At 34.7% G+C, this 22,516-nt stretch overlaps 3 protein-coding genes across 5 annotated transcripts in view; 2 read left to right on the top strand and 1 right to left on the bottom strand.

Moving 5' to 3' along the window:
- The window catches only part of Src42a (Src oncogene at 42A), a 47,061-nt gene extending 41,559 nt beyond the window's left edge, over window positions 1–5,502 (top strand). For all 3 annotated transcript variants that reach the window (XM_021334849.3, XM_021334848.3, XM_021334850.3), the window contains exons 4-8: window positions 693–1,020; window positions 1,232–1,410; window positions 2,233–2,389; window positions 2,671–2,924; window positions 3,058–5,502. In XM_021334849.3, coding sequence (XP_021190524.1) covers window positions 693–1,020; window positions 1,232–1,410; window positions 2,233–2,389; window positions 2,671–2,879 — 873 coding nt within the window. In that variant the 3' untranslated portion in view covers window positions 2,880–2,924; window positions 3,058–5,502. The remainder of the gene's footprint in view (window positions 1–692; window positions 1,021–1,231; window positions 1,411–2,232; window positions 2,390–2,670; window positions 2,925–3,057) is intronic.
- A 3,138-nt stretch (window positions 5,503–8,640) lies between these two features.
- Window positions 8,641–18,042, bottom strand: LOC110376386 (FIGNL1-interacting regulator of recombination and mitosis). The gene is made up of 12 exons (XM_021334851.3): window positions 17,853–18,042; window positions 17,607–17,744; window positions 17,297–17,514; window positions 16,779–16,936; window positions 16,147–16,337; window positions 15,648–15,793; window positions 14,801–14,930; window positions 14,276–14,444; window positions 13,772–13,997; window positions 12,510–12,849; window positions 9,510–9,737; window positions 8,641–9,360 (listed from the first exon to the last, which is right to left on the bottom strand). Exons 1-12 carry the CDS (start codon window positions 17,928–17,930, stop codon window positions 8,701–8,703), a joined length of 2,682 nt encoding a protein of 893 aa, XP_021190526.3. The 5' UTR covers window positions 17,931–18,042; the 3' UTR covers window positions 8,641–8,700.
- A 2,373-nt stretch (window positions 18,043–20,415) lies between these two features.
- LOC110376345 (midasin) overlaps window positions 20,416–22,516 on the top strand; it is a 31,586-nt gene continuing 29,485 nt past the window's right edge. Inside the window, exons 1-2 of the mRNA XM_064038174.1 lie at window positions 20,416–20,684; window positions 22,178–22,434. Of these exons, the coding sequence (XP_063894244.1) occupies window positions 20,595–20,684; window positions 22,178–22,434 (347 nt within the window). The 5' untranslated portion in view covers window positions 20,416–20,594. The remainder of the gene's footprint in view (window positions 20,685–22,177; window positions 22,435–22,516) is intronic.

Below are 22,516 nucleotides of genomic sequence, written 5' to 3'. Positions count from 1 at the left end.
TTTGCTTCGGGTATCCTGACTATTCGAATTGTTTGTTTATTTTACAACGGCCTCTGTTTATAGTTTCCTTTTCATGAATTGCTTTAAATAATAGTTTCCAGTAAATATGTATTTTAATCAAACTAAAAACACAAAACCAATTGTCTTATCAACTTGGTTACGTAAGGCGTAATAGGATCTAAACACTGCAAGAAACGTGCTTACCACTAAACGGACCGATCGGTATAATTATATGAATCTACTTTAATTGGATGACAATCCACATTGTTACATTTACGAGCCATTGTTAGAGACAAAAAACTTATTAATAGGCGATATAATCACATCACTCAGCGAAGCTGTAGGATTCCATAATTACTAACCAGAAAGTCCTATGGATCTAATATTGGGTAGACTAAATAAACTTCGTTAATGTTCCTTTAAAAAAACATTTTAGCTACAAAGTCACTGCAAATCACGTCTTTGTCGTATCTTATTGTTTGTAACGATACGAAGAAATAACATAATACTTTGCATCCATAAGTTTTATGAATTCTGAGAAACGGATGGAGTTTTTTTTACACATTACAAAAATCATTAAGAACGACCATGAAATTGTCCTTTCAATTATTTATGAAGTTCATACTTTACAAACAAGTTAACTAAGTAAAGGTAACGAGTACAAATTTTACATTTTCTAATTTTATTCACAGATCGAGAAGCCAGTTACGGAAGGTCTGTCGCACAGAACGCGCGATCAATGGGAAATCGACCGTTCATCGCTCAAGTTCGTTAGAAAACTGGGACACGGCCAGTTCGGCGAAGTATGGGAAGGTCTATGGAACAACACCACTCCGGTTGCCGTCAAGACTCTCAAGTCCGGCACCATGGACCCCAAAGACTTCCTCGCCGAAGCCCAGATCATGAAGAAACTGAGACACGCCAAACTCATCCAGTTATACGCCGTGTGCACACTTGAGGAACCAATCTACATCATCACTGAACTGATGAAGAACGGATCTCTCTTGGATTACCTACAAGGTAAAATTTAAACAGAAATTAATGTAACCTTCGCCAGTAATATGTTTTTAGTTTCGATATAAAAGTGATTTACCAAGGGCATTGGTTAAACAATTGGTCGATTTATAAATACGGGTATGATATCCGAGATCATTTAAATTTACATTTCGGTGACAAGCAAGGCAACAAATTATATTCATCATTGATTGATAAATTGATGTTTTGTGCACAGGTAAAGGTCGTTGTCTGAAGCTGCAGCAGCTCATCGACATGGCTGCTCAGATCGCCGCCGGCATGGCGTACCTCGAATTGCAGAACTACATACATCGCGATTTGGCCGCAAGAAATGTTCTAGTAGCCGACGCTAACATCGTCAAAATCGCTGACTTCGGCCTCGCTAGGCTTATCAAAGTAAGTTCCACCATCATTTATGATTAGGTTTTTCCAAATACATAATCATGTTACAAAACCTTGAAAAAACCCCATGTCTAGCGACTTCATACATTGAAATCTGACTGAAAGTGAACTCTGATTTATAATGATGATTTATAAGATCCAAACTTTCACATTTGTGTACAATAATTGTTAGGATTATTTGTTATGTCGTTATAACCGGTAGTTTAGATTGAAGAAATTAAGTGCTCAATCTAAAATAATTGTTTCAGTTATAATTCAGATTTTACTTTCATATTGCATTTGAATTTAGGTATTACTTTCGAATTATGGTTAACTTTAGGTGTAAGTACATTGTTATTTATTCATAAATATGTACGTCAATGATTTCTTAAATGAAATGTATGACGCATTTCAAAAGCTGATTTACCTGAACTTGTAGAATTTTCCTTCTCAAAAATATTGTATTTCCCTGAATAGCGTTTACCATATTTGTTATCATACATTTTGCAAGCAAAACATTATGTTACCACAGAAGTTATGCATTTGTGGTTTTCCATGAGTCACATTCTTGTTGTCTTTTCCCCCTAGAACAATCAGTTAAATTAATGGATTTGATTAGAACAATGAGCAATAAATAATGATAAAGTACTTGCGGTTAACAAAACAATATCACATCACTCAATTTGCAAGTCTCGTGACCACTTTTACTCGCACCTTACAACACTTAAATGGATTGTATTTTTCACTAGTATCTGCAGACTTGCAAATATGTATTCACACGTTCACGGATTCGTATGATATTGCAGAAAATCTAAATGTATGTTTAATCTCTAACAGGAAGACGAATACGAGGCTCGCGTGGGCGCGCGGTTCCCCATTAAATGGACGGCGCCCGAGGCAGCCAACTACAGTAAATTCTCCATAAAGTCGGACGTATGGTCGTTCGGTATCCTCCTGACGGAGCTCGTCACTTACGGCCGAATACCTTATCCAGGTGAGTGCTTCCACTTTCCAATTTATTACTTTTTGCATATGCAGTGGTTCTGAAGTTGCATGTTTCATCAATTTTGATTTGTTTACTCGTTTTTATTTACTGTTATTCGAGCGGTGCTTTCGGAATGTTTTTGGAACCCTGTACTCATTTTTATGTTGTCTTGATTGATGACTTTTTTCTTTAAGCGATTTAAAGATTTTTTGTCTTAAGTTTGCGTGTAATAAAGATTTCTGAGCTGACAAGAGACGCGTTTACAATATTTTTTTTTTATTTGTGACCAGGAATGACCAACGCGGAAGTACTACATCAAGTAGAGCACGGTTACCGCATGCCGTGCCCACAGAACTGCCCCGCGGCGCTGTACGAGATCATGCTGGAGTGCTGGCACAAGGACCCGCTCAAGCGACCCACCTTCGAGACCCTGCAGTGGAAGCTCGAGGACTTCTTCACCATGGACAACTCCGAGTACAAAGAGGCGTCCGCCTACTGAGCCCGGCCCTCCCTGCCGCCCCACCGACACGCACACTCGCACCATGTAAGTTTTACATTATTAACGTGTGCAAGCGTTAACAGATTTTTACTTTTTTTATATAATATGTATTTTATGTTTTAGTTAAAATTATTGTTGACGAAAGATTTTTACATGAAACCTTAATTTATTGTTACAGACTCCAGGCCTGTATCATATGCCGCCGGAACTGCAGATGTTACACAACAGTACGTCGATGCAATATCTGCAGATGCATCCAATGGCGCAGACGAGCATAGGACAGATGCAGGCCGCGCATCAAGCGAGCATTCAGCTGCAAGCCGCACATCAGGCTAGCTTGCAGGCTGCGCATCAGGCTAGCTTGCAGGCGGCTCATCAGGCCAGCTTGCAGGCGCATCAGGCCAGCTTGCAGGCGGCGCATCAGGCCAGCCTGCAAGCTCACCAAGCAAGCTTGCAGCACGTGGCCAGCCTACAGCATGCAGCCGGCCTGCAGCACGCGGCGCGGCCGCTGTGCGCGCACCACGCGCGCCACGCGCCGCCGCACCGCGCGCCCTAAAGCGCCGCCACCGCCACACCAGGACACACCCATCCTACGTTCGATGCTACCATCCCACAACTATGTGCTCTACCACTACACAGGACCACCGTACGCTCCGTTACACAAGTGAGCCTTGCCAACACTAGCTGGTAGACCACTCTCTTGGCCGACAGTACGAGCAGCGATGTGCAGGACACACGCCTTCCGTTACATTCCCTTATGAACGACGGAGCACGCTCCCCTTCATAAACCCTTCCAGGAAATATCAGTCCTACTGATGACGAGATAACTTTGAAGCTCTCACCGAGAGGTCATAATTTTATTATTGCAAGACGAAGCGAATACGAGATATATGCGAATTTGAAATGGCGACGTAGACGTAATTTTATTACTCCTCGATTGGTAATAAGTTTAGTTAGACTGCCTACGACTTTCTAAATATATTTAGCCATAGGTTAACGTTTACGATTCTTCAAGTATTCAATTTAATAAGCCTCTTTAGGGTGATCACTTACGATGTAATTCGGAAAAGATGAAGTAAGCTGTTTGGAGTGTTTGCAGCGCTTTCATAATTTTCTCTACATATGGCAATAATATGAGTGACATATCAGCGCTTTATCATTTTCATGACGCTTCAGCTCAGGGATATAACATAACTGGTGCCGCGTGGATCGCTTCTTACGTCAGTTCTCTTGCAATCAAATAAAATGTGTTCTCTGCTTCGCTGCATTTTGTAACGATTTATAAATGTTAAGGATACATTTCTGGCTCTAAAATCCAACGTAGTTGATATTGTTCAAGTTCGAAGCAAGAGGCTATATCGTATAAAGTTAGCTACAACAATTGGTTTCGTGTTCACGACATTGGAATGCTTGTGGCGCTATGGTGTGGCAGTACGGTGTCGCGGCCTGCGCAGGCGACTGTGAGTGTGTGACAGGAGGATCTCTAGGCTCGGCAGGGAATAAATTATCTAGCGTATAGTACGCATTTTGTAAGGATTTATGTTATGAAGAGGCGCATTAACAGATTAGGTATTTTCACCTTCGTATACCATGTTTAGTAGAATAACGATGTTGGTGATAGATGCCAAATAATCCTAATAAAGAACTGAATTTTATATACATAATTAATTGTTCTGAGGGTATTTAGACGTTAGGATTTTATTTTATTTAAGCTGTTCTAAATCATAATTAATGGAACGCTATTCTTAACTATTTATATAATTGTAACAATGACATTTATACACTTGTACACCTATCTCGCGGATTTTAGTTTACATTCAATCGTTTTAATATTTATCATGCTCAAGAACTTTTTAATTTTATTTGATTGTATCAATTTATATACATCTGAAACTGATATTTTATTTGTGCCAAGACTTTTAGTTTTAGTGCAAGTTAAAAGTGGCCACATTGTAATCTAAATTATATCGACACAAACTAATTACGTATTTAACCATTTACTTTAAAGCTAAGATATAATTGGCCTAAGTAAATAAGTATTTTTGAATGTGTAAGTTTTGTATCCTAACTTATTAGACTAACTTAGTATATATTAGATATTTTCAATTATATTACTGAATGTCAGGCGTAAATATTCTCATTCGTTAAAACTGCACATTTTTATTGAAAATGTCACAGTTATGTGCAATATTTATTGTTTTCAAACCCGGTGCTTAGTGTATTTGTATGCTACGAAAGATTTTATTGTATACTTACGTCCTCAGAACATTTAAACAAAACTGTCGATGTAAGCTTGAAACGTTAATTATATGATTTGATGATAATCTAGTACCATTGACAGTACAACAATGAATTGTTGACGTGTATATTGAACTTTCCACAATTTTTAACATGTAAATAGTACCAAGATTATGTAGTATTGGTTATAATGGTAATAAGTGATATTAGAATGTTGGTATTATGGTATAACAGTGTGCTGCTTACTCAAAGGTCCACTGACTCGATCATTCCAATTGGATCAAGGCAATATACTAAAAATCGACAAATAAACAATCTTAGGCATTACAAAGATGATATTCTTTATATCACGATAAAATATGAAAATACAATTATATCGCACAAATATACATTCGTAACCTACTTGTAAGGTGCCTGATATAAATGCATTTGTACGTCACAAAATATTGTGTGGTCTGTAACGAGTGGCCAATTTATTCTTCTTTTTCATCTCTTCGTTTCTCGGTACTGTCGTCACTTGTTGGCATTTTTTGCTTGTCGTGAACATTATCTTGTGGTGAGTTACTCCCACACTCATTAGATTTCGCGCGTCACTCGTTACTAGACTATATTTTCTCACTGCACTGTGGATAGAGCACGATTACCTAGGATCGAAATTTTTTTATTCAATTTTGAACTTTATTGTCAAACACAATCAGTGTTCACGGTCAAGACTACAGAGATATGTCCGCCAAGTATTAATTTAATGAGCCGTTTGATCTTATTTCATATAATTAATTAATTCCAACATTATTATTGTTTACTCTCACGTATTATTTCTATAATTTATTTCTTCGTAATATGTTAAGTTTTAGCTGTATAATAATGCTTTAGGCTTTATGCTTTATCGAAATGGCTACGTCCGCTACGTCTATCCCATATGTATGTACATGTACGGCAATATTACTGTATTCAATAATTTTAATAATTAGTTAGCCAATTTTAAGTATTTTCTTAAAAGTTTCGCCATCACAATTTATAAAGAGATCAATAGAACGAATAGGGTTAAGCTATGTGAATGATGTATGTTAGATATAAATATTTAACTAGAATTTATTTAGTAACTGTTGCTGTGTTACATGACATTTATACTTCGGTTACAAGTATTTGTACAACTGTACCAAGTGTAAGTGTTTCGGCGATTTAGGGTGGAGTCATAAATTTCAAGTGCGACTGATGATAGTTGATACTGTTTGACATGTGAACTAAGGTCTTATTACCTCCGAGTATCAATTAAATCTATTTTAGTTTATTCTCGTGTACCAGTATTGTTACACTGCCATAACTACACATTACTTGGTCAATTTATACTCTCGGCCGGTGGCACTATATTACGCGTGTGCGTTCGCGCAGCGGAATGTTGTTGAATTTAAAGATTTTAATTATGCAGATAATTAGTGTAAGACGTCCTATAATTGTGTATGGTAAATAAAAATTTGTGTATGCAGCCATTGTGGAAAAATTCACCAAAAACAGATTCCGCTGGGCGAACGTTGGCGAACGTTGTCCTGGCGGAACTTTTTTTAATCCATAGACTTTAGAAGAAAAGAGATGTGTCCGAAAATTAGTGTGTATTTGTGTATAATTGATTATGTATGAATGAAATCAGTGCATGCATAAACTTCGGAGAAATTCAAGTTTCCGCTACGCGAACGTTTGGCCATTAGCTAGTTTTCATATAAAGCGCTTACATAGAGAGCTGTAGATTTTTACATACGTTGTTTTGAATTTGTTTATATTTGTTTAAAAAACAGATTTAGAAAAAGTTGTAGGGTTTAAAAGATAAAAATATAAACGTAAAATACACTTATTAGGTCTTAGTTCTTAAAGTATGCAGTTTGGGGGTCTAGATTTTCACGTTTACACAAACCTTGTAAGTGTCTCCAACATGTTGCCAAGTATCAATGATGTTCCGTTAGTAATTAAAAAGTTATAGGATATTTTATCATGAACAGATCACTGTTTACAAAGCAGTCGAATATCACGACGTTCTAAAGGAATTGCATGGTAAAATGTATGCCAATAATTACTTTAATCATTCAACTATTCACTTGCAAAATTTCATGTCATTAAATTCAGTAATTAAAGAAAGACAATTATAATACTGACGGAGCATCGAAAACCTATATAATCCGACCAAGTTCGAATAGCTACAAAAAAGCGGCCGTGCCATATGTCTAAGCAACGTTCTTAACTTGGAGGGTTAGTATTTATTAATATTGCACAGTTGCATACACAAGCGTTAGGAAAAAATAAAACAATTGTATGTCTTGATTGATAAATATTTTTTAATAATAATGCCACTATCTACGATAAAAATAAATCTTCAATTAACAAGTACTTCTCTATTTAAATATAAGTGTACAAAAATATTTTTATTATTATTACTTACATAAATTACTTAACTACGTGATTAAAAATAACGTTAATAAACGTTACGTATTTTAACTAAAATGTCGTAGATAGTGGCGTTATGATTAAAAATTATTTTTCATTCAAGAAATGCAATTGTTTTATTTTTTCCTAACGCTTGTGTACGCAACTGTACGATATTAATAAATATACTAACCTTCCAAGTTAAGAACGTTGCTTAGACATATGGCACGGCCGCTTTTTTGTAGCTATCCGAACTTGGTCGGATTATGTAGGGTTTCGATGCTCCGTCAGTATTATAATTGTCTTTCTTTAATTACTGAATTTAATGACATGAAATTTTGCAATTGAATAGTTGAATGATTAAACTAATTATTGGCATACATTTTACCATGCAATTCCTTTAGAACGTCGTGATATTCGACTGCTTTGTAAACAGTGATCTGTTCATGGTAAAATATCCTATAACTTTTTAATTACTAACGGAACATCATTGATACTTGGCAACATGTTGGAGACACTTACAAGGTTTGTGTAAACGTGAAAATCTAGACCCCAAACTGCATACTTTAAGAACTAAGACCTAATAAGTGTATTTTACGTTTATATTTTTATCTTTAAACCCTACAACTTTTCTAAATCTGTTTTTAAACAAATATAAACAAATTCAAAACAACGTATGTAAAATCTACAGCTCTATGTAAGCGCTTTATATGAAAACTAGCTAATGGCCAAACGTTCGCGTAGCGGAAACTTGAATTTCTCCGAAGTTTATGCATGCACTGATTTCATTCATACATAATCAATTATACACAAATACACACTAATTTTCGGACACATCTCTTTCTTCTAAAGTCTATGGATTAAAAGTTCCGCCAGGACAACGTTCGCCAACGTTCGCCCAGCAATAATAATCTGCATAATCTTTAAATTCAACAACATTCCGCTGCGCGAACGCACACATATTACGCCATTAGATATTTGATAGCCAAACCTTTGTATCGAAGATCTTATATGACAGTGTAACCACAATACTGGTTTTAAGTACGGTTATTATAATGATTACTATATTTCACTTATTTGTAAAGATTTTTTTTAACACAACAATAAATATAAATGTGAAATACTTTTTTGTTTTATTTCTTACACAATGAAACAAACGATGCGTAACTCAATCAAGTATACTGTACAACTTGCTGCATACAGTTTTTATTCTTTTCAAGTGTTCATTTGTAAAAATGTTCTCTTTAATTTTACAAAGCGATGAAGCGTCGGTTTCCAGTCTGCTAATAATTTGTTCTACTTCATTGGTGTTGAGTTTTGCTTTTTTGCACGCAGGTTCGGCGTCGCTTTCGGTATCAAACAGCGACTCGATATCAACGAGATCGAAGTTATTGCTCAATGACTTCTGCATGTTCATGGAACCAGAATCTTTAAAGTCATCGACATGTTCAATACATTTATGGGTATATTGGAAATCAATGGTAGATAACAGATGCTCCTTCACATCTAATTCGCCTTCTTTCAATTTTCCTTTTCTTATAAAACAACTCCACGTTTCCTTCAATGATTTATCTTCATTTACTATCTTAGCGATTATTCGGTCCAGAACATTACTTCGATACCTTCTTATAGTGTTATACAATTTATTTTTAACTGTAGAATCGGAGTCATGAAATAATTCGCTAAATGCTCGCACAAGTTCTGTCTCCAAGCGATGTTTATTCTTATCATATGTTTCAAAGTTTGCTAATTTACACAGAATACTAATCAATAGTAATTTCAATTCTTTACATCCAGATTGAACAATTTGTGATATTATGTGTACCACCTAAAATTGCAAAAGAAATGTTCATTAACGAAACAAAATTGTCTTCAACTTCTACTTAAAGAGTCGAATTTTGAAAACAGGTACTCATTAGCACGATACGCCTTAAATATCCTCTTTTTACGCCATTGAACAAAAAAATACCAAATTACCTTCACTAAATTAGAGCTGCTGCCGTGAAAAATATGCTCCATTGAATATGTTAGCGCCACCAGAGATTCAATGTATCTGTAATACCATACAGTGCCCTTGTCTAATCCTTTGACTATGTGAACAATATTTTTCGGACAAGCCTTCGACCAAGCGTGTAGTAAAAATATTTCCATTGCATCCTCTCTGTTTATTATCGAACAAGTACTAGCCAAGTTAGTGATTTTTATCTGGAAATAATCATCATTATGAATGATATAACAATATCACTATAATATTTATTCAACTAAAACGAGATATCCATGATTAACTATATTATGATTTATTAGCGTTAGAATGGGAATCCCGTGTATAATCAATGATTATGTAATCATTATTTAACCAAAAATATCGTTTAGCGAATTATAAATTACCTACGTAAATTCCATTGTCTGAAAACTATAAAAGTCGAATAAAATACCGATAATTTATAGTGACTAAACATAAACAATTTTAAATAACTTTTGTTATGCAATAATTCTTTTACTTAACGACAAAAAAAAATATTTCTAACAAAATCTTGTCGCGATTTTGTGTCGCATATGGTAGGATAAGATTCAAAAATTATAATGGAATCGTGGTGGCTTAGTGGGTAAAAAACCAACCTCTCAAGCTAGAGTGTGGGTTCGATGCCAGGTCATACAACTACCAACAACTAGCAAGCAACTCTAAGTTTGTATGTACTTTCTAAGTATATATTGGACAACAATGACTGATTCAAGTGTGCGTTCGCGCAGCGGAATGTTGTTGAATTTAAAGATTTTAATTATGCAGATAATTAGTGTAAGACGTCCTATAATTGTGTATGGTAAATAAAAATTTGTGTATGCAGCCATTGTGGAGAAATTCACCAAAAACAGATTCCGCTGGGCGAACGTTGGCGAACGTTGTCCTGGCGGAACTTTTTTTAATCCATAGACTTTAGATGAAAAGAGATGTGTCCGAAAATTAGTGTGTATTTGTGTATAATTGATTATGTATGAATGAAATCAGTGCATGCATAAACTTCGGAGAAATTCAAGTTTCCGCTACGCGAACGTTTGACCATTAGCTAGTTTTCATTTAAAGCGCTTACATAGAGAGCTGTAGATTTTTACATACGTTGTTTTGAATTTGTTTATATTTGTTTAAAAAACAGGTTTAGAAAAAGTCGTAGGGTTTAAAAGATAAAAATATAAACGTAAAATACACTTATTAGGTCTTAGTTCTTAAAGTATGCAGTTTGGGGTCTAGATTTTCACGTTTTCACAAACCTTGTAAGTGTCTCCAACATGTTGCCAAGTATCAATGATGTTCCGTTAGTAATTAAAAAGTTATAGGATATTTTACCATGAACAGATCACTGTTTACAAAGCAGTCGAATATCACGACGTTCTAAAGGAATTGCATGGTAAAATGTATGCCAATAATTAGTTTAATCGTTCAACTATTCACTTGCAAAATTTCATGTCATTAAATTCAGTAATTAAAGAAAGACAATTATAATACTGACGGAGCATCGAAACCCTACATAATCCGACCAAGTTCGGATAGCTACAAAAAAGCGGCCGTGCCATATGTCTAAGCAACGTTCTTAACTTGGAAGGTTAGTATATTTATTAATATGGTACAGTTGCGTACACAAGCGTTAGGAAAAAATAAAACAATTGCATATCTTGAATGAAAAATATTTTTTTAATAATAATGCCACTATCTACGACATTTTAGTTAAAATATGTAACGTTTATTAACGTTATTTTTAATCACGTAGTCAAGTAATTTATGTAAGTAATAATAATAAAAATATTTTTGTACACGGATATTTAAATAGAGAAGTACTTGTTAATTGAAGATTTATTTCTATCGTAGATAGTGGCATTATTATTAAAAAAATATTTACAATCCAGAAATACAATTGTTTTATTTTTTCCTAACGCTTGTGTACGCAACTGTACCATATTAATAAATACTAACCTACCAAGTTAAGAACGTTGCTTAGACAATGACACGGCCGATTTTTTGTAGCTATCCGAACTTGGTCGGATTATGTAGGGTTTCGATGCTCCGTCAGTATTATAATTGTCTTTCTTTAATTACTGAATTTAATGACATGAAATTTTGCAAGTGAATAGTTGAACGATTAAACTAATTATTGGCATACATTTTACCATGCAATTCCTTTAGAACGTCGTGATATTCGACTGCTTTGTAAACAGTGATCTGTTCATGGTAAAATATCCTATAACTTTTTAATTACTAACGGAACATCATTGATACTTGGCAGCATGTTGGAGACACTTACAAGGTTTGTGTAAACGTGAAAATCTAGACCCCAAACTGCATACTTTAAGAACTAAGACCTAATAAGTGTATTTTACGTTTATATTTTTATCTTTTAAACCCTACGACTTTTTCTGAACCTGTTTTTTAAACAAATATAAACAAATTCAAAACAACGTATGTAAAAATCTACAGCTCTCTATGTAAGCGCTTTATATGAAAACTAGCTAATTGCCAAACGTTCGCGTAGCGGAAACTTGAATTTCTCCGAAGTTTATGCATGCACTGATTTCATTCATACATAATCAATTATACACAAATACACACTAATTTTCGGACACATCTCTTTTCTTCTAAAGTCTATGGATTAAAAAAAGTTCCGCCAGGACAACGTTCGCCAACATTTCTCCACAATGGCTGCATACACAAATTTTTATTTACCATACACAATTATAGGACCTCTTACACTAATTATCTGCATAATTAAAATCTTTAAATTCAACAACATTCCGCTGCGCGAACGCACACCTGATTCAAGGTAAAGGAAAACCTGGACTGTAAAGTTTAAGTCCCGCATTGAGCTAGCGTGGTGATTAACGCTCAATCCTTCTCCGTCTGAGAGGAGGCCTGTGCCCAGCAGTGGAACGATAAAAACGCTGATGGTGAAAGGCTTAAATTGTAAGTATTTTATAGGAAAAACTTACCAAATCGTCGACATCCACAGCGTCATCAGCTGACATAAAAGCCCTCATTTGCACCTTTACTTTTTCCATAACAATCATTTCACCATCCAGTTGCACCTCATTAGGCAAATTGTTCAATTTCAAACAAACCCATAGATTTAAATTATTATCCTCATTTATAGAAAACATTTGGTACACTTTTATTTTGTCGTCATTATGCATTTCTTTGAATAATCTAGATATTGTATATGTCAGGTGCACTTTTTGCGGTGAATCAACAAATATATGCTTGTTTTCAAGTTTTTGATGTATTTTACACAGTGAAGTGACTTGCGTTAGTAAGAACTGGCGGTTTGATATTCTGAAAAAGGGAATAACAATTATTGTTTAATTTCTGGAATATAAGATATTGTTTCAGGTTTAAATGCGACAGAAGAGAGATGGATCAAAACTAGTAGCAGTTTTGGAACTTCCAAAACAGGAAAAGGTTCTTTGGATGGGACTATTTTTCATCATTAAAACGTAGGCTGTATTAGACGATCTAAGATAAGTATTTGGTCATCTTATTTCCACAAAGTGCTCTATAATTTAATCACAATAAAGTCAAAGTCAAAAAGTCAAAGTCAAATCATTTATTTCACTTAGGCTTTCACAAGCACTTATGAACGTCAAAAAATATAAATAAAGTTGATTCTAGTTGCCCATTCCAAAAGTAGCTTCCTATGGAGAAGAACGGGCAAGAAACTCCATGGTTACTCTTTTTAAAAATAATAGGTATTACAGTTTGTATGTATTGATACATACTATAATAACATGCGAAGATCATGTAGAATCACAATAGACAAAGAATATGAGAATAAATAATAATAAAAAAGGTTAAAATGCTACATGGTGTTCACATTTACAAATCAGTTTATATTTTTGTACAAAGTTACAAACAAACAATCAAAAGAATAACACAATCTTACTAGCGGGTGTCATTTTAAATTCGCAATAATTTGATACTGTCAGTGCGTCCTATGGAGCAGGACCAGCATGTTTCCAAGCATTTTTATCTTGAATATAATCTTCTAATTTATAATAAGCGTTTTTACAAAGTGTGGCTTTTATATGAGTTTTAAACCGCATGTTATTTAGTTCCAGAATGTTGTCTGGTATTTTATTATAACATTTGACACAATATCCCATGAAAGATGTATGTACTTTAGATAGTCTAAACTGCGGGATGGCTATTTTATTTTTATTTCGAGTGTTATAATAAAATATAAGAATACATGTTTTACCTGGCCAATAACGTCCACAAATTAGCAGAGAACATAGCACTCAAGCAATCTGTACCGAGTACAGATTCAACCATTTTCTTCTCCAGTATATTAATTTCTTCAGTAGTCATTGTAGTAACCAATGCGAGTGTATGGGTAAGTAAATGTTCGAACAACCCGCATGTTTGGTATTGTCGATTTGCCTTCTCACATTTGAATTTGAGTCCTATGTTGAACCAGATATGACCTAAAATTGTTTAACTTATGTTGAATGTACATATGTTTTCGAAAATGACAGAAATTTTGTGTTAAAGGAAGATTGAGATTTTTAATACAACCAAGTCTAGGCTTCCATATTTAGTTTTCATGCATATCTGTAAAACTTTAACTTCATTATACAGCCAACTTTGGTTAGCAATATTTATATTTCAAAATTATAAAACAATTTTGCCGATCCAAATGAAAGTTTTTGTAGCCAAATATGTAACTATTTCGATACAATTAAAAATAAATTTCATTACTTACAATTAGGCAACATGCTGTAGATCAGGTTAATAAACTTATGTTTCGGTACATTTAACGAATGATCTGCTGATTTCGGTACTAATACTTTTATTACTGAAACCACTAGCAGTATCACGCCGAGTAACTTGTCTTCCTTTCTTATTTCGTTTATATTGTAGTTCCATATATACTGAAAAATAAAATAGTACTTTATTTGTAAAATTAGGTAGCATAATGTAGAAGTTGGTCATCATCATCCTGCCCTAATCCGATTTTATTTGGGGTCTTTTAGTGAAACTCCGAAATCTTATAATGAAATGGAACAAGCATTTATCAAATCTGAAGTGTATTGAAAGGTCTTAAAAAAATATTCAGTAAACAGACAGCTTCAGTTAACGCAATATACTTGGTCGATGGCCGTAAGCAATTAAATTCCGAGCACAGGTACCTACACTTATGTGTCGATAACTAAGAATGTTCTCTGCGCAGCGTCTCGCGCAATGGTCAATGACGACAAAAAGTTTGGCGCGACCTATAGGTACTCACAGTCAACAATTTTTCATCCATCACGAGCTCAGCAAGAAGAAGGCTGACAGGATTAGTAACATTGTTATTAAAATTATTTATAAACTTCGCAGGTTTCCCACGCATTGTGTGCAAACAAGCTTCATTATTTCTGAAAACAAATAAATTGCATACAAACCAGTTTTATCCGATATTTGTTTTAGTGTTTTTATTACGCGGTTGCATGATTAGGTGTAACAATGAATTAATAAGGCTAAAATGATAGAGAAACCTCAATAACTCTTCTGGTCTGTTGGTGGTATAAAAAATACATAGGTACACAGCTATATCCTTTCTTTCTATGCATGGTTGAAAATGGCTAGACTGATTAAGATGATATTTGATGAAGAGATAAGTGATAAGTAGGGATGAACATACAATAAACAGTATATAAGCCTTATTCTGAAATGCCAGTAATGTTTAAAGGCTACCTCAAAATCGAGTTTGATAGTCACACTTAAGAAAATCTTTGCAACAGATATAATTTTAAGCCCTCTGTGTACCAGGATCGCGGTAAATTTTTCGAACAATCCGCAGTCTCAGCAGTACGGGGTTGTAATATGACAAAGTCCTATGTACCACTAAGTATATGTCACCGGAAAATAACAAGATCCGTAAGTTTATCAATTTACTAGGAAGTTTTTAAAATTTCGTAAGATTCTAAACGGGAGATAAATTGTAATATTTTACGTCCACATTTTCGTAAATTTATCAATTTCCGACGTCATACGCTAAATTTATAAATTCGTAAGATTATGATTATGGTTCGACCAATCACAGAAACTCTTTTAAATATTTATACGATACATTAATATAGTTCCAAACTTACAAATGAACATAAATAAGAAGCTCCACAATATGTGAGTAATCTTTGACGACAGCATGCTTGAATGTGTTGCATACTCTCAGCAATATTTTCAAAGTAAAACTAGTGACTTTAAGTGATCTCAACACTATTTTCTCCTCCTGATTTTCCTGTCAACAAAGAAACAAAACCCTTACTAATGTTGTAAATACCAAAGTACTTATGTGTGTTTCACTGTCTAAACTACTGAACCGATTTTCACATTTGATTACAACTTGGTACACAAATAGTCTAGAGCTTAAGAAAAGCTACTTTTAATATGGCTGTAGGAAGTCGTGGGTGGAACTGCGAGCCATAGCTAGTAGTCATAATGAATATCGCAAAAAATTATAATTATGTACATATTACTATTCAGATTTGATTAGATTAAAATAAAGCATTGAAATGGCCAAACTTTTCATCTTCTCTATCTTCAAATAACAGCTTCCAGCATAATTTACAAAATTCAAGCATAAAAAAATACCTCTAGTGCAATTTTGACATTGTCAGTAACCATAGAACAGAGTATCTTAGTGCAATCTATGTAGACTCTCTTATCAGTAAGGCAGTTGGAGTACTTGTCACATATCATGGTGTAGGCCTTCCATTGCTCAGCCATGGTTTTCACATCCAAACTCTGGACTATTTCACCTATTTTCAAGTTTATGTCTAGGGCTGAAATATAAGTAAAATTTTTTGAGCTATATCAAAGTGGTCTAAACTGAAATAGTTTGGGGAAAATGGTGGACACTGAGATCATGAAAAAGAAAATCAAAGTACTTATATTTCTTTTAATAACATAGATCCAATAGAAGCTCTCAGTATAGGTATACTATATTTGACTTGGCACTTACATATTTAAAATTTGTCAATCTTGATATCATTTTTATTTAAAAAAACAAGTTTAAACATGAAATGCAGTTAAATCTGAATGTAAATGCTATAGTAAGAGTTACTTAATCAATTGAATCATTATTTGTAGCAGTAGTTTATTTGTTTAAAATATGTATGTGTAGTGTATGTTTAAATGGAATAAAGAGTCAAATACTACAGCAGGATAGATTTTTCCCCTTTTCTTTGCCTGCACCTTTCATGTTAAGTTTTCCGTCATCTTACCCTCAATAAGGATATCCCGCTCCTCCCTCTCATTTAAATCAAAAATGAAATGTTTCTCAAGAACCATCAGGTATGTTAGCTGCAGTTCATGGCAAGTCCTGAACAAGTCTTTCAACTGTTTCTCAACAGAATTCAATTTACTTCCATATATAGATTCACTGAAACCAGAGAAATACAACCAATAAGACCGACTTTTATGGAACAACATGTTTCAGGCTATAGCTATATATATGTTTGTCTGTATTCCCACATTTTCACCTGAGTCACGCTAGACCCTACATACCTAGTAAAATATAGCCTATGTTCTTCGAGATAGTGTAACTTCCCAACAATTAAATAAATTTTTCAAATTAGTTCAGTAGTCTTATTTACAATATTAGTACAGATAGACAGTCAGTGTAAAGTTTTTCAGACAAAGTGTTAGACAATAAGACGGCCTACATCTCTATCTACTATATCTATTCTAACCAGTTCCTGAAAAATCTGTAAAATAATTAATAATAAACATGTCAACTTACCTATCTTTACAATGTGTAAAAACTTGTCTGATTATGTGTCCAGTTACTGTCGGAAAACTTTTCATTGAGCAACATGCCATAGACATAGATTCTATAACTTGTTTAATCAAATCAGACAAGAGTTGTAACAGACAGACAGCATCATTTATGTATTCTTTTAGTTCATCCAGTATAATTGAACCTGCTTCTGCCAGTAAATTTGTTATGAGTGCTAAACCCTGAAAAGTGAGACATACAGTTTTAATAACATATTCTGATATGTTAGGTATAGTATCGCTATCATAACAATATTGAAGATCTGTTGCCTTACCTGTGAAATACACGTACTACAATCATTTAGAAGAGTAGAAAAATAAACAGAAAATGATGAATTCTTTATTTCTTTCACAACGGTTGAAAAGGCAGACTTTGTATTGGGCACTAAAGATTCATAAGTAATAAAATCCATCTGATAACTTAGTTAAGAAAATAAAAACTATTTTAATTTGCAGCTGTAATAGAAAATTAAAACGATCCTGGTAAACAAATAGTTGAGTTGTTATACACAAAAGGATACAGTCCCTTCATCTTTAGGGCTATTGCAGAACATATCCATACTCTCAGAGAGAAAATCTGAGCTTTGAGAGTTGTCCATTATTAATTGGTTTTCTGCAGTACATTTAATTTTGTTTAAACAAAAATTCACAAACAAAAGCAACACCCAAACACTATAAATAACCCTTCCCGCTCAAAATACACGTCAAAGTTGACATTGACATTTTGAGACTGGTGTTGTCAACATTAGTAATTTATTTATTACAGTTGCACAGTTACTAACAAAAAGTTTTTTAATAGTCTAAAGGTATATTCACCATGTTCTGAATATCCAGTACTTCCAGTAGACACGTAACCGCGTAGTAGTACAAACAAACGAACTTTCCTTCATACTGGGGCCCGATTCTCCTAATTTTACTTAAGCGACATACGATTCATTCCTTTTCTGTCATTCAATAATGAATTATTTTGTCTGCAAAGGATTTACGATTGCAAAATGATTGTACAGCAAACTACCGTATAGCAAAATCACCAAAATAGCAGACCAATCGCACACCAATCAAATGTCAATCGAATACGATTGGTCTTTTATTAGTAGCAGGGCTGCAGGGGCTCGATTCTCCTAATTTTACTTAAGCGACATACGATTCACGTTCGACTCGATTCGACTGAGATCCAATCCCGACTCGATTACGATTGAAGCGTATGTGGCATTCCGCAATTTTTTCTTTGAAATTAACGTTTTTATCCTTTTCTGTCATTCAATAATGAATCATTTTGTCTGCAAATGATTTACGATTGCAAAATGATTGTACAGCAAACTACCGTATAGACCAAAATCACCAAAACAGCAGACCAATCGCACACCAATCAAATGTCAATCGAATACGATTCGTCTTTTATTAGTAGCAGAATGCCCGATATGGTTAAAACTGCTATTGCGATCATATTGCGATTCGATTTTGTCATTATTAACTTAGGAGAATCGGGCCCCAGAATGCCCGATATGGTTAAAACTGCTATTGCGATCATATTGCGATTCGATTTCTATTCGATTTTGACATTATTAACTTAGGAGAATCGGGCCTCTGTATTTAGGCTTGTATTCAAATGTCGGTCCTGCGCCTGATCTCTCTCCGGCCGTGTCCGATTGCCGTCTCATCGGGCTACGAGAGTGAAGGAATAGTGACTGCACCTGTATCTGCGCAAATGCTTGTGCACTATATTATGTCCTGCGCAGTCGGCAGATCTTCTAACATGAGAAATGTCGATTATCGGCTAAGAGTTAGGAGGACATCATGACAGCCGACAGTGGTAAAAATCATTACTTTTGGCACTCGTTAATAACTAGCGGCACAGTAAATCATTTCACAAAAAATGTAGGAATGATATAAAGAGATTATAATGGTCACCTTTTGGACCAACTTTCTCTAAGCTGTTCTTGACCTAATGATTAGTTAACTCAGTGGTTCTTAACCTTTTTGACATGAGGGACCACTTTACTAAAGTTTGTCTTGCCGGGGACCACCTCATCGGTTTACCTAAATTAGCACTCATTTCTTTATTATGTATCAAAGAAAATATCTGAATTTTTGGGTCAGTTCTACTCAAAGCTAAACGCATGTCGGCAGTTGTGTGCAAATACAATTAAAGAAAAACTTGCCTATGTAGTTTCCAATGCGCGAGCGAAGCGAGCGCGAAATTTTTATTTTACTTAAACCAAATACTACGTAAAATGTAGCCCAAACGTACTTAACTTTTTATTTGTTGACAAATGCAAAAATAAGGGCATATAGTTTCTGAATACGCGAGCGAAGCGAGCGCGAAAATTTATCGGACTTAAACCAAATATTACGTAAAATGTAGCCCAAACGTACTTAACTTTTTGTTTGTTGACAAATGCAAAAATAAGGGCATATAGTTTCTGAACACGCGAGCGAAGCGAGCGCGAAAATTTATCGGACTTAAACCAAATATTACGTAAAATTTAGCCCAAACGTACTTAACTTTTTGTTTGTTGACAAGTGCCAAAATATGTATTTAGTTTCTGAATACGCGAGCGAAGCGAGCGCGAAATTTTTATCGGCCTTCAACCAAATATAACGTAAAATTTAGCCCAAACGTACTTAACTTTTTGTTTGTTGACAAATGCAAAGGTAAGGGCATACGGTTTCTGAATACGCGAGCGAAGCGAGCGTGAAATTTTTATTATTTTTTAAGACTCAAAACCAAAATTACGTAAAATGTAGCCCAAACATACATTTTCATGAATGGGGGGACTAGGTACGACACACCCGATATATGTACGTCCATGCGAAAACCCCCGCTCGCAATTACAAGTCGATAAAAATTAAGTTAGATAACGTATAGCAACGTCGTCAAAGCTAAGCTTCGCGGACCACTTGGAATGCCTCCAGGGACCACCAGTGGTCCGCGGACCACCGGTTAAGAACCACTGAGTTAACTCATGAAGTAGGGAGAAGGAGAGGAGTATGAAAAGTGTAATTTAATTTTATATTAAAAACCCCATATCCAGAATGTTTTTAAAAAATACTCGAATAATCAATAAACCAAAATCAATACAGCACTCAGCTCAGCCCAGCCAGACTGTCACTGTCACCGCGACAGCTTAGAAAATGGTCATTAATTTCACGTGTTGCTTTGCTTGATAAATGCAAAACACGCGGCCGGCTCTCGCTGTTATTTCTAAATAAGCAATTTTTTTGTTTTAAACCCATTATTTTTTGTTTTGCGGAATGACAAAATGTCGGTGTGCAATATGTTGATGGCACTCAGAGCGGTAGGGGCTGAAACAAAGACCGCAGAATTAAGTAAAGCATGTGAAGATCTTCAGGTTAGCATTAAATTATTTGTTTTTATGTCGTTTTCATTAATTTGGCGCACCAGCAATAGTGTATAGAAATATTTCTTTATAATTTCAATATGTCTTGGTGAGTCCTTTGTTATAAAGTGCTTATAATTTAATGTTAAGTAATTTCCCTCCAAAGAATAAGACAGCGTTTCTCTTGGTAAGTTTTTAATAATTTTAATGGGTGGGAAGGAGCTTAATGGGAGACAAAGGGTGTGGTGTCCCTAGGCTGAGTGGGGGGGATAGGGAGTGGCCTTTGTCTACCCTTTGTCCTACATATTTAAAATGAAATAACTATGATTATTTTGCCTATATTTAGCTTTGAGGTTCGGTTTGGGACATAAATTAGAATGGAATGGTGAAACATAGAAATTAAAAATGTCTTTGTTCTTTGTCTGGCGCAATCTCATTGTAATTAATTAAAATTATCGTGACCTAATTATTTTACTGAAAGTAATAATTAAATTTTTAACTAAATAAAAATAAGCTGATCCTTTGTTCGAATTATTTGAATTTTGCACATAAATATATTTTGAAAAATGCAATCTACGAGTTATAAGTTTGATATTTTCTTATAAATTCTTAAGCAAAATTGCATTGCACAGGGATTTTTAATCATGGTGAAATATTTTTTAACATCAGTTTTGTTTATAGTATTTCAAAATACAAATAATTTTTTAAAATATACAACATTACCTTCCATCGGTGTAGTTATCGCAAGCACGGCTGCTGAGCATGAGGTCTCGGGTTCGATTCCCGGGATGGGCCAAAACCACTTTGTGGGTTTTAGAAACTTTCACAAAGTAGCTGGAGCCAGGAAGTTGGTTGATACACCCGTGCATCAGAGAGCATGTAAATGTCGGCCTGCGCCTGATCTCTCCAGTCGTGTTGGATTGCCATCCCATTGGGCTATGAGAGTAAAGGAATAGTGAGTGCACTCGTGTCTGCACAAATGCTTGTGTACTATAATATGTCCTGCGTAGTTGGCTGATCTCCTTACATAAGAACAGCCACCGTAGCCGATAATCGGCTAGGAGGACATTATTTAAAAAAGAAGTAAAATGATATGTCTGTTAAATATTGCTAGCTTCTGTCTATCGTTTTACCCATGTTCCGAGATAATTGCTTACCATAGTCAGATGGTGACAAAAATCCTTTGTTCTTCTCCTGGGACTTTGCTACCTCTCCTCTAATTTTCAGCTTAGGTGGTCCAGCCAGTGTAGGTGTCACCAAGATATACAGGGATTCATTTTTGTATAATTTTGATGTAGGTTATGCATACAGTTGAAGCACTTGACTTATTTAAAGTAGTGATAATAAAAATGTCCTTGATATTGCAAATGTGTTAATTCACTGTAGTTAAAATTTTCTTTCTTTTACAAGTTATGTGCGCTATCATCATCATCTCCCAAGCCTTTTTCCCAGTGCACCAATAAATGAGTAATCCTATAAAAAGATTTTTTGTTTCATATTTACAGACCTCAATTGATTCCAACACTTTTGACATCAAAAATGCTGTTACTATACTTTCCGAGTTCATTCTTAAAATTGAAGATGCAAAATTGTTCAAGAAATACCTATCAAATATTCTTCTGGCACTGGTTTCAACTAAAATACAGTTGAAACCAGTATTTTCTTCTACAAACTATGATGAATGTAGTGACGCTGAAAAGACTAGTCATTTGGAGTATTCAATCATACTTGCTGCATTGAGCGACCATCCAGATATTTTACAGTAAGTATTGTTTTTAGTGTGCCACTGGCCATTCTTGTTGACAATTAAATAAATTAAAATTAAAAAAAAAAACTGCAGTTTT

This window comes from Helicoverpa armigera, chromosome 15 (assembly GCF_030705265.1).
Source record: "Helicoverpa armigera isolate CAAS_96S chromosome 15, ASM3070526v1, whole genome shotgun sequence".
NCBI classification, from domain to species: Eukaryota; Metazoa; Arthropoda; class Insecta; order Lepidoptera; family Noctuidae; genus Helicoverpa; species Helicoverpa armigera.
The sequence above is the reverse complement of the archived record's forward strand: the minus strand, read 5'-3'. Positions and strand labels throughout refer to the sequence as shown.